Genomic DNA, 14,669 nt, shown 5'->3' with positions numbered 1-14,669 from the left:
CCTAGAGCAAACACTGTGTGTTAGGACCAAAGCCGAATGAATTCGCACTGTGCAAGACCCGCAACACTGTCAGAAACACCTGGAAGTCATTATGTTCTTCATTTTGAATTAATTTGGGGATGAAGGCAGGCAAGATGGCTCAGAGGGTAAGAGTTGCCACACAAGCCTGATGACCTCAGTGCAATCCCCAGAATCCAGGTGAGAAGAAAGTTCTTGACCGTTCTGTCTTTCTGTCTCTGTCTCTCTGTGTCTGTGTGTCTGTCTCTCTGTGTCTGTCTCTGTGTCTCTGTCTCTGTCTGTCTCTCTCTCTGTCTCTGTCTCTGTCTCTGTCTCTCTCTCTCTCTCTCTCTCTCTCTCTCTCTCTCTCACACACACACACACACACACACACACACACACACACACACCCTGAGTCCCAAAACTCTGCTCTGCGGCCCCCCGTTCATGATGTCATGGAAACTTCTTTGTGGCTCAGCTTCTAAACACCGCAGCCTGCTCTGGGCTGTTTTGTTGGGGCAAAACCCCGGAAGTTGTTATGCTAGGGATTGGAACCAACAGGCAATGAAGGAGGTGGCTGGACTGACCCTCCCCACAGGAAACCCACAGGGTTAGAAATACCAAGGAGCCAGATGGGAAGCTGTCCCTCACACTGCCTGTCTGGGTCTGAGGAGAGGAACCGCTGAAGGGAGGCCACAGGTGGGCAGAACTCAGCCAAGCTAGGAAAACTCTCAACCCATGCTTTGGAAAACACAGGTGCCTGCTGACTGAAGGAACACATCTTTATTGGTTGAGCACAAGGGGAAGGCACCGTTGATATAGCACTCTGAGAAACCTCCATCTCAAGACCTTTTGTTCCGGGGCCAGTTCCCTCCAAGACGGCTGTACTGGGCATCATCGCGATCTCGAAGAGGCTGAGATGAGAAGCAGGACACTCGATCACATCTGAACTCTTCTCCAGAGATCCAGGGATAAGCCGACCCTTCCTCCTCCTCGACCCTCAGGACTCCCCACACATGTCACAACCCCTATAGTCAGGTCTCTTGGTCAAGTCTCTTAGTCTTCACTCCTTTCTCCCATTTTTGCCACCTCCCTCAGGGCTTACCTGATACAGCTGCTCGTTCTTCAACAGGACTTGAGTGTCAACAGCTAGAAGCAAGGATAGAAAGTTACTGGGAGCTGGGAAGGTGAGACTCGGAGACCTATGAACGCTGCAGGGGTGGGTAGGCTCTGAAGTCAGTCACACCCTCTCTTACCCTCAGAAGTCTGCATGGGCATCACAGACATACAAGTTCTCTCAACGCCCTGTAGTACATTATGAGTGCCTAACACATTGTCAGAGAAACTTCCAGATGATGTCAGCCCTACCACCATCCCCATCTTTCAGCACACAGGCGCAAGCACACACACACACACACACACACACACACACACGTTGGGGGAGGGGGAAAAGAGGAAGAGAGAGAGAGAGAGAGAGAGAGGGAAAGAGGAAGAGAGAGGGAGAGGAAGTCCTACTAACTGACCCCCAGAAAGTCTTCCGGTCTCATGGCCTGCAAAGCAGTAGACCCCCAAAGCCAGGAGCAGAGTGGCGATGAGATCAGTGATGATGACACCAGCCAGGGTGGCTGAGTCCAGCTCCACACAGTTCTGGCACACTGTTGGGGAGAAGAGGAAGAGAGTATTCAAGGTCACGGAACCATCTCTGATCCTAGACAGATCCTAGGCTCTCTGGTTCCAAGACGCACACATCAGTGAGACTGTAAAGACCTTGCTATTGCCATCTCTGCCCTTATCCTAAGGAATTGCTGAAGGCACGTCACCTTCGTGGGGCTTTAACTGAAAAGTGGGTTAAGCTCCTCTCCTGGCCAGCAGTAACAAGCCAGGCCCTGCTGTTCTGCCTTACTCAGTTAAACTCTCCCCGATTCTGCAGCACTCCCGGACACATCTGGTTCCTACCACCATGAGTGCCCTTTGTAAATTGGTTTGCCACCATCTGCTTTTAGCCAGAATGTTCCCACACCCACAGGGCCCGTGTACACATCCCAGTGGGCCCAGGAACACATACTTCGGTAATATACTTGAACAGTCGACACCTCCTTCGCCAGCTCCTCTGTCCCATTACACATATACATCCCTCGTGGGTCCAGGATGCCTTTGCCCAAGATGAGTGATTTATTTTTGGTCAACCATCTTTCCACTGATCCATCTAGATGCCTGATGCTGGTGTTGCAATTCACAAACACTTTGTCCTCATATTCAACCACTTCTATCTTGAAGGGGCTCCCTGAGAGGAAAGACGCCATAGTCAGAGGCAGCTTTCTCATTGTTCTGCTGAAGGACATACTTACGGACCATTTGTGTGGTAAGGGATACGATACCTAGTGAAAGGGGCAGGAGCAACTAGAGAGAGTCTTCAGGAAGTTCTCCAGGAACTACAGGTTCATGGAGGGCATGGGGGGTGTAGTCCAAGCAGAAAACAGATTGTCCAAATTAGCTTTACCTGTCAGCCTAGAATCACCTGAAGAAGAGTCTCTAATTGAGGGATCACCTACATTACATAGGCCCTCCGGACTATTAAAAGAGTTTGTTTTAATTGCCTTAATTAATGCAGGAGGAGCCCAGACCACTGTGGGCGGCACCATTCCCTGGCAGGTGGGTCTGGGCTGTTTAAGAAAGCTAGCAGTATAGGCATGAACCAGCACAGGCGCCAGGAAGCGTCCTTCCACGGTTGCTACTTTGTACTCCTGATTGAGTTTCTGACCTGACTTCTCTGAATGATAGACTGACCTGAAATTGTAACCAAATAAATCCTTTCCTCCGCTAAGTGGCTTCCAATCAAAGTCTTTTATTACAACAACAGAATTCAAACTAGGACACAGATCCTGAGGGATTTGGGGGCAAAAGCAAAAACCATGAAGCTGTATTGATCTGAGAACCTTCCTGAAATTAAGTTTAGACCACCAGTTAGACTGCTGGGGTCCCCAAGAGACCTGAGAAGGCAGAGGATATTCTTAGCCTGGAGATTGTGCTTCTTATCCTAAAGGCTTCTAATTCCTCTTCCTAGCCAATAACTTTCTCACTGTAACTCCTCGTCCTCTTCTCTGTTGTCTCTGTCCCAGTGTCTGCCAGGGTAATGAGACACTTATTATGAAAGAGTGACCCCTGTGGCAGAGAGGAGCTGTAATGAATTACCAGCCTAGTGATCCCATGTAAGAAGATTCGCTAGGAACATAACCCAATGGCAGAGACATATGAAATGCCCTAGATTTGATCTCCAACACTGCATATATATAATATATAATAATATATAATGTATATATAGTTACTGGCACAGTGACTCGCATGTGGAATCTCATCCCTTGGAAGGCTGAGACATGAGAAGGCCTGAGATAGCAAGGCCAACGTAGGCTACATAATGAGTTCCAAGACAGCCTGGGCTACAGCATGAGTGAGATTCCCATCTCAAAAGGGAGGGAAAAAGTAATTTGGTAGTTCTGTCAGAGGCAGCTGGACACAGATGCTATCACCAGCAACAGCCTGAGGAGTTTCTTTAATCTTTGAGGAAACTTAACTCAAGTAAAACCCAGATCTTCTTGAACAGAAAACTTTAAGATGAGCTGGGTTGATCTTAATATAATTTATTTATATTCTATTAATAGAAGGGTATTTTAATATAGATTTTTAAGCATGAGTGTTAAGAGAGGCACTCCAGAATGGCTTCCCAAGGAGTGAGTGATGCGTCACTTCTCTACAACAGCTATATACACCATTTTGGAGGGTTTAGAGGTTCTTATTCCCAGAGTTGCTAAGAAACCTAAATGAATTAGTTCACGGAGTGGTTGGTATGGGCGTCAAACAGGGTTACAATTGACCGAACAAATGTTTAGAGTTAGGGATGACAGAGGCAGGAGATCTTCATGGTAAACAAAGCAAGTAGTCTTATTTGTGAGGGTCTTAGGAAATGTTCTAGAGAGGAACGAGGCCCTGCCCAAGGTCGAGTTCACTCAGGTGTTAGGCCTGGTGTGTTACTATTGTAATGTAAAATACCCATGGGGGCGGGGAGGGGGGGAGAGTAGCATGAGAGCCACTTTCACAGCCAATGTGAATTGTGCTGAAATTCTCAAAGCTTACCTAGTGAGAGCCTTCAACTAGTTTCTGGGGTGAGTGGCTCCTGTGCTCCTGTAATTTTTACTGTCTTTTCCATGCTTGCTTAAGGAGAAAGGACCACCAATATGCATCAACTCTATGCCTGAGGCTCCATATACGTCAAGTCTCGTGGGACAGGTGGGAGTTGGGGTGAGCTAGAAATAACCACACTGAGCCTTCCCAGAAAGCCTGAGAACATCCTCACAGCCCAGAGGGCACTGCCACATCTACAGTCAGCCTCACCTGGAGCCTGTGTGTCACTGCACTTCATTACTTAGTCACCCATTTGAACACAAGAGCATCCTCCAGAAAACGCCAAAATGGCTGCTCCTGCCTCTGAAGCAGGAATATATATGAGTATGCTAGAGAAGACAGGTGTATATCATTCTTTTCCTCTTAAAGTCCCGTCTTCTTTGGAGTTACTTCCTATAGAAATCTCTGGTGGCCAGGACAGCTCTTAGGGTAACCATTTGACCCAGTTTTCCTGGGACTGCTGAGTTCTGAGATGTGAGCTTTGCAGGGTTGTTTTGGAGTTTGTTTGTCTTCGGGGTTTTTTTGTTTGTTTGTTTTGTTTTTGCACTCCTAGAGACCTGCCCCTGCACTATCTACCCAGCCCACTTTTCTGTTTTAAAAGCAGACAGAGAAAGAGTTGGCACTTCCGGACTTAAATATAACATATCCTCCCGCTGTCCTTCCCATTCAGCTAAAGCTAACATTTCTCTTAAAGATTACTCCTAAATTCTGAGCTGTGGCTCCAGGTGGTCACATGACCAAGAATCCTACTCTAAGAGGCCATTTGCCTTAAACAGGGCAATGGGTATAACTTCTTCCTTTACTAGTTTTAGGCCTAGGGACATGCAATGTGGAACCATTTCTTACAGATGTCTGGTCCAAAGAGTTTGGAAACACCATTAAAACCAATGTGAGCCTTGGCTGGCGTAGGTCAAAGCCAAATGCGTGTTTCCTATCCCCTAGCCTCAACCTTCTATCGTCCCCAGCCTGGTAAACTGAGATGCACTTTCCAGTGGACTTCTCTCAGTAATAACGCCCTTCTCGGGTCCATCCTCCACACGGCTGAAGATGTCTCACTTACCTTGGGGGAGAACAGTAGCCAGTAGCAGACTAACCAGAATTCCATAGTGCTCCATCTTCCACAGGGACTCATCCACGGAGTAGAGGCAAGTCACCGGACGACCAGCCTGGGTGAGCGAGCACTCCCCTCGTCAACAGACTCATGGGTATTCAGAGAAAGGAAGAGTGGGGGAGGGGCTAGAAGAACTCTGCCTCTCTACCTTCTGCCTTTGATGATATAAGGCTGTCAAGGCAAGAGTGGGCTAGGGGTAGAGTAAGGCACGAACAGGCACAGGTTGCTCTTTCTGGAGCAGAGAGTTTGGGATGAGGCAGGGCAGAGAATATGAGGGAAGTTGATTCCGAATCTAGCTGTAAGGAAATTTAGAATAGCCTTTCCTGGGTCACTGGAAACAAAGTAAATGTTGGGCTTCCTACTGACAACACAACTACTTTTACCCATGAACAAGAAAGTGTGCCACCTCTTCAGATCCACTGAGAGAAGCTATGAGCCCATTACACAAGCCACATTAGCAGTTCCTCTCGTTTCTGTCGAGTCTCAGAACCCTTCACAGGACTCTCTGGGACACCACATCAAGCTGCTTCTAGCCAGTGGGAAGATGGATTTGAGTATCCCTCAGCCAGACATCTGAATCCTAGGTCCAGCACATGGTACCCATGGCACCACACACAGTATCTCAGAGTTTGTCTCCCTCAACATCACTTTAAGGACTTGGGAGAAGTGTTTGCATGATCCCTGCCACATCAAGCCCTCTCAGTATGAGTCTTCTTAATAATATTGAATTGAGCCTCCCCAGGAGACAATAGACATTTTCTATCATGGGCTGTGGGAATCTAACTTTCCATACTGTTGTAGTCAGAAGGTCATCGGTCTGTGGACAAAATTATCCTTTGTGCCTGATGTCACATAGAAATTCTGTGAATTTCTTTTCTGTGTTGACTGGCTAAAGAAGACAATAGCCTGAGACTCTGGAACTAGCCCACAGCCATGCACCAAGAAATAAGATACTTATCCCATTGGGATGTTTTCTTCTAGGTAGGTACTGTTTAGATGTTCTCAAAAGAACAATGACAAAAGTCTCTTTTTTTTTTTTTTTTTTTTTTTTTGGTTCTTTTTTTCAGAGCTGGGGACCGAACCCAGGGCCTTGCGCTTCCTAGGTAAGCACTCTAACCACTGAGCTAAATCCCCAGCCCCGACAAAAGTCTCTTAAGGAAGGTCTACTCTAAGATGCTTTTCCATTCAGAACTCCAGCCCCATATGCCTAAAAGTCCTGCCTAAATCTATGAGCTCTGGGATCAAGTCTCAAACAAGTCCAGTTCTAGCAAGAACTACAGGCAGGGACACTTGTCACTGTCAAGTCTCAGAGGAGTCTTCAACCCATTAATTAAGCATAGAGGTTCTAGGGATAAAGGGGTTTCCAAGTGGGAATCTAGAACCCTCACTCTCACTCCCTGCCACCTGCTTTCCTGCAAGCCTTAACAACAGGAAGAGAAAACAAGAGATATGCCAGGGCATCAGCACCCCTGCTGGGGCCCCTGCTCCCCACACTCTGCAGTAGAGGCTGGGGACACCTGGTGTTGCCTCTACTCAGAGACCCAGCTCAACGGATGCTGGGCGGAGCCAGGCAGCTGCTGCACAGGCTGGGCGGCTGGGCGGCTGGGTGGCTGGGTGGCTGGGTGGCTGGGTGGCTGGGCGGCTGGGCGGCTGGGTGGCTGGGTGGCCGGCTACTAAGGAACTCTCGACACTTCTACTGGAGAAGCAAAGAGACTAACATGGAGCAGGGGAAGGGTTTGGCTGGCCTCTTCCTGGTGATCTCTCTTCTTCAAGGTAAGAGTTTACTCATGTGTCTGACCGCATTGGGAAGGCTCATGAGAAGAAGGCCTGAGCAGGGAGGCAGGGTTATTGGAATCCTCATGAACCTTGAGCCATCTTCACCTGTCATCTTAGAAGTCAAAAAAGCAGAGGCAAAAAATGAAGCCTCCACCTGTTCTGTGCTGGAAAGAAGCACAGGGTCCAGAGGGCTAAATTGGCTGGGGAGAGGATTTCGCTGTCGCCATCTTAGACTCGAAAGTAGCTGAAAAGAGCAAGTGCAGCCGGAGTGACAGCTCAGGCAGTTAGACATTTGCTGCAAGAATTCGGTCCCTAGAAGCCACTGCAAATGAGAGTGTGGGCCACATTTTTTAATCACGTCAGCAGTAGGAAGGCAGAGGCTGATGATGGATTCCTGGGCTTCCTTGTAGGCCAGTCATCCTCTAGAAATCACCACATTCTGGTCATTTAGACACACACACACACACACACACACACACACACACACACACACATAACACACACACACACACACACACACACACACACACACACAGCCCAGCCCAGTCCAGATAAGGAAATTGGGAGAAAAGGGTGTATACGGTGGACCCGAGGACTATTTGTCCACAAAGCTGCTTAGCTGCTCAACAAGCCTGGTGAGATCCAGATATCTGAGACTCCAGAGTAAAAAGATAAACAAAGGCCTCCTCTGTTCTCAGGAGTTCAGAGTCTGGCGAGGTCAGTTTCCACCCTAGGCAACTCCAGCTTCAGGAGATCTTACGCCTCTGGCCTCCACAAGAAGCTGAATTCTCATGCACACATGGTCTTGTTCCGATGTCTATGCACAGATACACACAACTAAAAATAAGGTAAATCTTAAGAAAGAAGGAAGGAAAGAAAGAAAGAAAGAAGGAAGGAAGGAAGGAAGGAAAGAAAAGAAAGAAAGAAAGAAAGAAAGAAAGAAAGAAAGAAAGAGAGGGGTTGGGGATTTAGCTCAGTGGTAGAGCACTTGCCTAGGAAGCGCAAGGCCCTGGGTTCGGTCCCCAGCTCTGAAAAAAAGAAAGAAAAAAAAGAAAGAAAGAAAGGGAGGGAGGAAGGGAGGGAGGGAGGGAGGGAGGGAGGGAGGGAGGGAGGGAGGAAGAGGGGAGAAGGAAGCAAAGAAGGAAGGAAGCCCCACCCAGAAAGGTAGACCAAAGATCAAACACAGTCGTGTTCGATTAAACACAGTGTAATTCAATTTGGTAATTCGGGCTATATCCAGGAAAGAAGCACAGATACAGCCATGGCCGCCGATTAGCATCTCTCTCGATCTTGACCTCATATGATCACACAAATGCCCTGGCCCACCAGAACAACTCTGTGCCCAGCTGATCTTTTCTTTTTCTTCTGTTTTTACAGGCACCATGGCCCAGCAAAAACAAGGTAAGAGAAATGGTTTCTCTCTATTCTCAAATTCTGAAGAACTCCACAGAAGTATGGCTTCCTACAGTGGTCTCAGGGGAGGAAGAGCTGGCTCAGAAGTCAGGAGAACTTCCCACTCTTCCAGAGGACCTACGTTCAGTTTCTAGCATCTACATGGGATGGCTCACGACTGCCTGCTACTCCAGTTCTAGAATATCCAACACCCTCTCTGTCCTCTGTGAGCACCTGTACATCTCTCTCTCTCTCTCTCTCTCTCTCTCTCTCTCTCTCTCTCTCTCTCTTACACACACACACACACACACACACACACACACACACACACACAAACACATTCACTCATTCATCCTTTTTTTTTAAGCAATAGTCTCGTGATTTAGAAAGGGAACAATTTTGAAAAGATGACGTGGTAAGAGGTGAAGAACTGACATTTCCACTATCAACCAAAGCAATGTCCTACTAGGACCCATTCTGGGCAGCTTTCCTGGACCTCAGCAGTGAATTGTCTGGTTCTTGCAGTAGAAGCGAGTCATGACTCAAAATATGTGAGCCAGCATCATTAGCATCACCCAGGAGCGTGTTAATAACAGGTCTCAGCCCCCAGAACCACTAAATAAGACCTGAAATTCTAGCGTGATCCACATGTGATTTGTATGCACATTAACAGCTGGAGATGCTCTTTAATCCCAGCACTGAGAGGCAATGGCAGGAGGATCTCTGTGAGTTCAAGGCCAGACAGGTCTACAAAGTGAGTTCCAGGCCAACCAGGGCCACACAGAGAAACCCTGTCTCAAAGAAAGAAAGAAAGAAAGAAAGAAAGAAAGAAAGAAAGAAAGAAAGAAAGAAAGAAAGAAAGAAAGAAAGAAGAACAGAAAGAAAGAAAGGAAGGAAGGAAGGAGAACAGAAAGAAAGAAAAACAGAAAGAAAGAAGGAAACAAAGGTGTTCTAATGATCTCTTCCTGTCAATTACGAAGACCTGTAACAGAATCACAATTTTTCCCTTTTCAGAAAAGCATTTGGTAAAAGTGGATGACAGCCAAGGAGATGGCTCTGTACTTCTGACTTGTGACTTGAATGAGAAGACAATCACATGGCTTAAAGATGGGCACAGAATAAGTCCTCCAAATGCAACTAAAAGCACGTGGAATCTGGGCAACGGTGCCAAAGACCCTCGAGGCATGTATCAGTGCCGAGGAGCAAAGAAGAAGTCGCAGCTCCTGCAAGTGTACTACAGACGTATGTGACCCCTTCGCTATGTCTGCTGGGAAGCCAGCAGTACTTACTGTTCCGGGGACTTACCATCCAGGACAGGCGGGAATTGATGCTGAGCAGTGATCTGTGGGAATAGTGGCTAGACTGTGTTTTATATCAACCAGTCTACAGCTCCTTAAAGAATCATATCCCTGTACAACCTGCTTAACCTTTGGGTGGACCTCATGGATTAGAGCATAAGTCAGTTAGGAGGAGGGGACCCGGAATTGATGTGAAACATAGAGGAGGGAAGGTCTGTAGAAAGTGGAGAGCAGGTATTCCTTCCCCACCTAGCTCCTGACTGTAGACCTGTTTAGACTTCCAGGGACTTTCCAAAGATGAAAACTGGAAGGAGGCATTAGTGCTGGTGGGCAGGAGGACAAGAGCATGCAAGAATGCTTCCATCCTGAAAGAGGTCTGCCTCTGCCCCTTGCCTTGTTCCCCACAGTGTGTGAGAACTGCATTGAGCTAAATATGGGCACTGTGTCCGGCTTTATCTTCGCTGAAATCATCAGCATTTTCTTCCTTGCTGTTGGTGTATACTTCATTGCTGGACAGGATGGAGTTCGCCAGTCAAGAGGTAAAAGAAGCTACATGTGGTGGTACTTGCTTGTAACCCTAGGCACTCGGGAGGCAGAAGCAGGAGGGCCCTAAGTTCAAGGCCTGCCAAGGCAACAGAGCCATACCCTGTCTTAAAATAAAATTTGTAAAAGGCTAGGGCCTGGAAATATACTTCAGTTAGTAAAGTGCTTACCTGGTTTGCAGGATGCCTAAGGTTCAACGCATCAGATGTGGTGGCATATACCTACCATCCCAACCTTCAGAAAGTCAAGGTTATCTTCAGCTACATACAGAGTTTGAGGCCAGCCAGGTCTACATAAGAGCCTGTCTGAAATGGCAGAGGGGGGAGCTGGAGATGTAGCTCTGTTAGAAGAACACCTAATTAGCTCGATCAAGCTCTGGATTCAGACCCTAGCACTGAATAAAACTTGGCATGGTGTCATAACCCTGGAATCCCAGGATTTGAGGGGCAAAGACTGGAAGATCCAAAGCTCAAGGTCGTACAAGACTATGTAGTGAGTGCAAAGTCACTAGGCTACAGGAGATCCTGTCTCAATAAACAAACAAGCAAGCAAGCAAACAAGCTGGGGATATAGCTCAGTGTTACATGTTATGTGTGAAGCCTTGAGATCATGTCCGTGTGCTGGAAGATACAAGAAGTAAAAGAATGTCCTTCTCTGAGAGATAGGACCAACTAAACCCTTGCCTCCCTTCTTGTCAAAATAGAGCCAGTGGGGAGACTGAGTCAGTGCATATTGTGAATTAAAATAATCGATGACCTTATGTCTCTGTGGGATAGGAAGTAATGATAAGAAAGGTGTCTCCGATTATCCCTGAATATTTGCCTGGCCTAAAATTTGGCCTTTCTTTTTCTTTTCCTTTTCTTTTTCTTTTTCTTCTTCTTTTCCTTTTTCTTTTTCTTTTCTGTTGCTGTTGTTATTGTTTTCTGAGACAGGATTCCATACTGTAGCCCTGGGTAGAACTCATTGTGTAGGTCAAGCTGATTCAAATCTGTGGTGTTCTTCCCAAGGACTGAGATTAGAGACACGAGTTACCATGCTCTTCCTCCATGTCTATCAGTCTGTCTGGCTGTCTGGCTATCTGCCTGTCTGTCTGTCTGTCTATCTATCTATCTATCTATCTATCTATCTATCTATCTGTTTTAATGCTATGCTGAAGACAGGCATAATGGCACACACCTTTAATTCCAACACTCCAGAGGCAGAGGCAGGGGGATTTCTGTGAGTTTAAGGCCAGTGTTATCCAAATATCAAGTTTCAGGCCAGATAAGGATTATGTCATGAAACCCTGTCTCAAAAAGACAAACTTCTTTATTGAAGCCAATCTACAACCCTAGCACTCAGGCTCACATCTACAATCCTAGCACTTGGGAAGCTGAGAGAGGAGGATCACTTTAAGTTTAAGGTTAGACTGATCTACATAGAGAGCTCCAGGTCAGCCAGGGCTACATTGTGAGATCCTGTCCCCCCCAAAAAAAAAGAAAAGAAAAGAAAGAAAGAAAGAAAGAAAGAAAGAAGGAAGGAAAGAAGAAAGGAAAACATTCTTTAAAAAGAGAGAGAGTTTTATGTAGCTGAAGATGACCTCAAGCTTCCAGTTCACAAGTATATGTTATAAAACCCGGTATATGCAGTGTCGGGCCTCGAACTCATGACCTCACACATGATAACACTCAACCAAGTGATCTACACCCCCAGTCCTTCCAGAAGTCTACATATAGAAAAGTGAACCACAATAATATAGCTAAAAAAAAGTGAACAAAGTAAATGTACTCATGCATCTGACAGTTTAAGAGACAGCACATTACCAACACCATAGACGTCCCACTGATGGTCACTTCCAGCCACCACCTGTCCCTAAGCATAAGCACTATCCTGACCACAGAGCTGTTTTGCTTCGTTCTAGTTTTTGTAGAAAATGGACTTGCGCCATATATATTCTTGTGTGTAGTTTCTTTTGACTTTTGGAAGTGGTCCGTATTCTTCTGCTACCTTTTCTACTTAGAATTATTATGTGAATAATTCAATTTATTATCATTCTGTCTTTGAATATATATTTTCTCTATTTTTTTCTGCAGCTTCAGACAAGCAGACTCTGTTGCAAAATGAACAGGTCTACCAGGTAAAGAAGCAGGGATGAGAAAAACATTGCTTTGGTCGGTTGGGGTGGATCTCTGGGCCTGGAGGCAAGTTATTTGGAGAGCTACTGCAGGGATGAGATGCTAATTATGGCACGCCACACAACGCAATGGTCGCTGTGTGGGATAGCATGGGAGAGAAATAAAGAGAAAGGCTAAGAGACAGGGATGAGGATCTCATGGGGGTAAAAGCTCAAGAACGCACTGACTGAGAGAACCACCCAAAGAAACTCCATGTGGTCTTCCTCTCCTCATTCGTTTTTGGCTCCTAGAGCTGTGAAACAGTCATCCTAAGGTTTTTTTCATAAAAATATTCAATTACTATGCTTCATATTAATTAATGATGGATAGAGCAATAAGTTGATGCTGCTGCTGTCCTCTTCAGCCCCTCAAGGACCGGGAATATGAACAGTACAGCCGTCTCCAAGGAAACCAAGTGAGAAAGAAGTGAACTCAGCAGGAATTCAGAGTAAGTGGGTTCCTCATCACTGATCAGGGCAGTGCCTCTGCAGGGTCTGCATGCTTCCTAGTTGCTGCTCAATCTCTTTCCAATAAGGATGGGAAAGGGCGGGAGTTGACTGTGGAGTCTTTTTTAAAGATGCTGGTACCAGGACTGACTGCCTAGACTTAAGAATGAATGGGTGCTGTGTGCTGCATGTATCTGTAAGTCCTCTGAAAGCAGGACCTCAAGTCACGGATGCTGAAAATTATTCTTAGCCTCACTAAGTTCTCTCAAACATCCACAGATTTCCTTTGTGATGAAGGACTGTCTTGCCTATTACATCATCAACCTTGGCTATGATCTACCTGATGGCACTGGTACCCACCCTCACTCAGTGTGATAAGTAATAAACCATCCCTATTTGACTGAGATCAGTGTTTGAGTGGTTTGTTCTGCGATTCCCAGACACCCCCCCCCAAATATTGTCCTTAAAAAAATTGCATTGAGCTGGAGAAATGGCTCAGCAGTTAAGAGCACCCCCATGGTGGTTTAGAATAGTATATAAATCCAGTCCCAGGAATCTAATTCCTCTTCTGACCTCGTAAGGCACCAGGCATACATGTGATACACATGTGTGCTGGCAAACATCAAGCCCATAAAATAAAAACTGTAAGAATAAAACTTGTATGTTATATAACTGATGTATGATATTTACCCATTTTAAGTGATTTCACCTGTTTTCAGTAGTTTTTAGTAAATTCACCCCATCGTAATTCAAGTTGAAGATATCCTTACCATTTTAATGACCCTTGTGCTGACTCTCAACCCCAAGTAGGCACAAATCTGTGTCTTCAAGTTTCCTTTTCCTTTATTCTGTAGAAAATTGTATAATTTGAAGCCGCTGTGTCTTTTAGCAAGTTTCCTGGGCTCATCTATGTCGTGAGGCTATCTTTATAAATCTTTAGCTTGTTTTTCACCTCTTAGAGCAGGGTCTTGTTATCTAGCTAGCCTTGAACTCCTAGTATACATGTATTTTGTTGCTTGTTGCTGAGAAGCCATTTTGTGGGCCATCCACTGCTTGTCCATTTCCCAGTCAAGGACATCTGGATGCTTTCATTACTTGCCTCAGTGAGCATTCTTTTGCAATGTTCTGTTTGGGTTTTGGTTTGGTTTTTTTTTCAAGACTCAGTTTCTCTGTGTAGCCCTAGCTATCCTGGAACTCTCTTTGTAAACCAGGCTGGCCCTGAACTCACAGAGATTCATCTGCCTCTGTCTCCCAAGTGCTAGACTTAAAGGCTTGTGCCACCACAGCCAAGCCTGCAAGGCTCTTTGTGCAACTATAATTTCATTTCTCTGGAGTAAAGGCCTAGGAATGAAGAATTGCCAGATCATAGGACAAATTCACGTTTAGCTCTTAAAGAAACTGCCAAATTCTTTTCTAAACTTACAGCATCGTTTTTACATCCCTACCAACAAGACAGCTTTTTGTTTTTATGAATCTTTAATCTTCAACAGTATTTGCTGCTACTTCAATATAGCCACATCAATATTTATTTTGTACTATTTTTATTTTGTGTATATGACGTTTGGGCTGTAGGTCTCTTTGCACGACACACATGCAGAGCCGAGGGTGGCCAGAAGAGGGCATTGTATTCCTAAGACTGGAGTTAGTGTTGGGAGCTGCTAGGCGCACGTTGGAATTTGAACCCTGCCTCCTTTGGGAAAGCAGTCAGCGCTCTTAACCGCTGAGCCGTCCCTTCAGCTCGAAGCAGTCGCTTTTTACATGACATACAATATTA

The 14,669-nt window shown here is 45.9% G+C and overlaps 2 protein-coding genes across 4 annotated transcripts; one reads left to right on the top strand and one right to left on the bottom strand.

Annotated features, from left to right (window-relative positions):
• Positions 1–758: 758 nt before the first annotated feature.
• On the bottom strand, positions 759–6,298 carry Cd3d (CD3 delta subunit of T-cell receptor complex). 2 transcript variants are annotated; one of them, NM_013169.1, is made up of 5 exons: positions 5,237–5,352; positions 2,063–2,281; positions 1,521–1,652; positions 1,103–1,146; positions 759–911 (listed from the first exon to the last, which is right to left on the bottom strand). In NM_013169.1, exons 1-5 carry the CDS (start codon positions 5,289–5,291, stop codon positions 840–842), a joined length of 522 nt encoding a protein of 173 aa, NP_037301.1. In that variant the 5' UTR covers positions 5,292–5,352; the 3' UTR covers positions 759–839. The 2 variants fall into 2 exon arrangements, with proteins under 2 accessions (NP_037301.1, XP_038936831.1); XM_039080903.2 differs by lacking the exon at positions 2,063–2,281 and having other exon boundaries at positions 762–911; positions 5,237–6,298.
• Positions 6,299–6,783: 485 nt separating this feature from the next.
• Cd3g (CD3 gamma subunit of T-cell receptor complex) lies at positions 6,784–13,299 on the top strand. 2 transcript variants are annotated; one of them, XM_006242932.5, is made up of 7 exons: positions 6,784–7,060; positions 8,441–8,464; positions 9,470–9,697; positions 10,161–10,292; positions 12,369–12,412; positions 12,814–12,897; positions 13,175–13,299. In XM_006242932.5, exons 1-6 carry the CDS (start codon positions 6,841–6,843, stop codon positions 12,877–12,879), a joined length of 714 nt encoding a protein of 237 aa, XP_006242994.2. In that variant the 5' UTR covers positions 6,784–6,840; the 3' UTR covers positions 12,880–12,897; positions 13,175–13,299.
• The last annotated feature ends 1,370 nt before the right edge of the window (positions 13,300–14,669 follow it).

This window comes from Rattus norvegicus, chromosome 8 (genome assembly GCF_036323735.1).
Source record: "Rattus norvegicus strain BN/NHsdMcwi chromosome 8, GRCr8, whole genome shotgun sequence".
NCBI classification, from domain to species: Eukaryota; Metazoa; Chordata; class Mammalia; order Rodentia; family Muridae; genus Rattus; species Rattus norvegicus.
The sequence above is the reverse complement of the archived record's forward strand: the minus strand, read 5'-3'. Positions and strand labels throughout refer to the sequence as shown.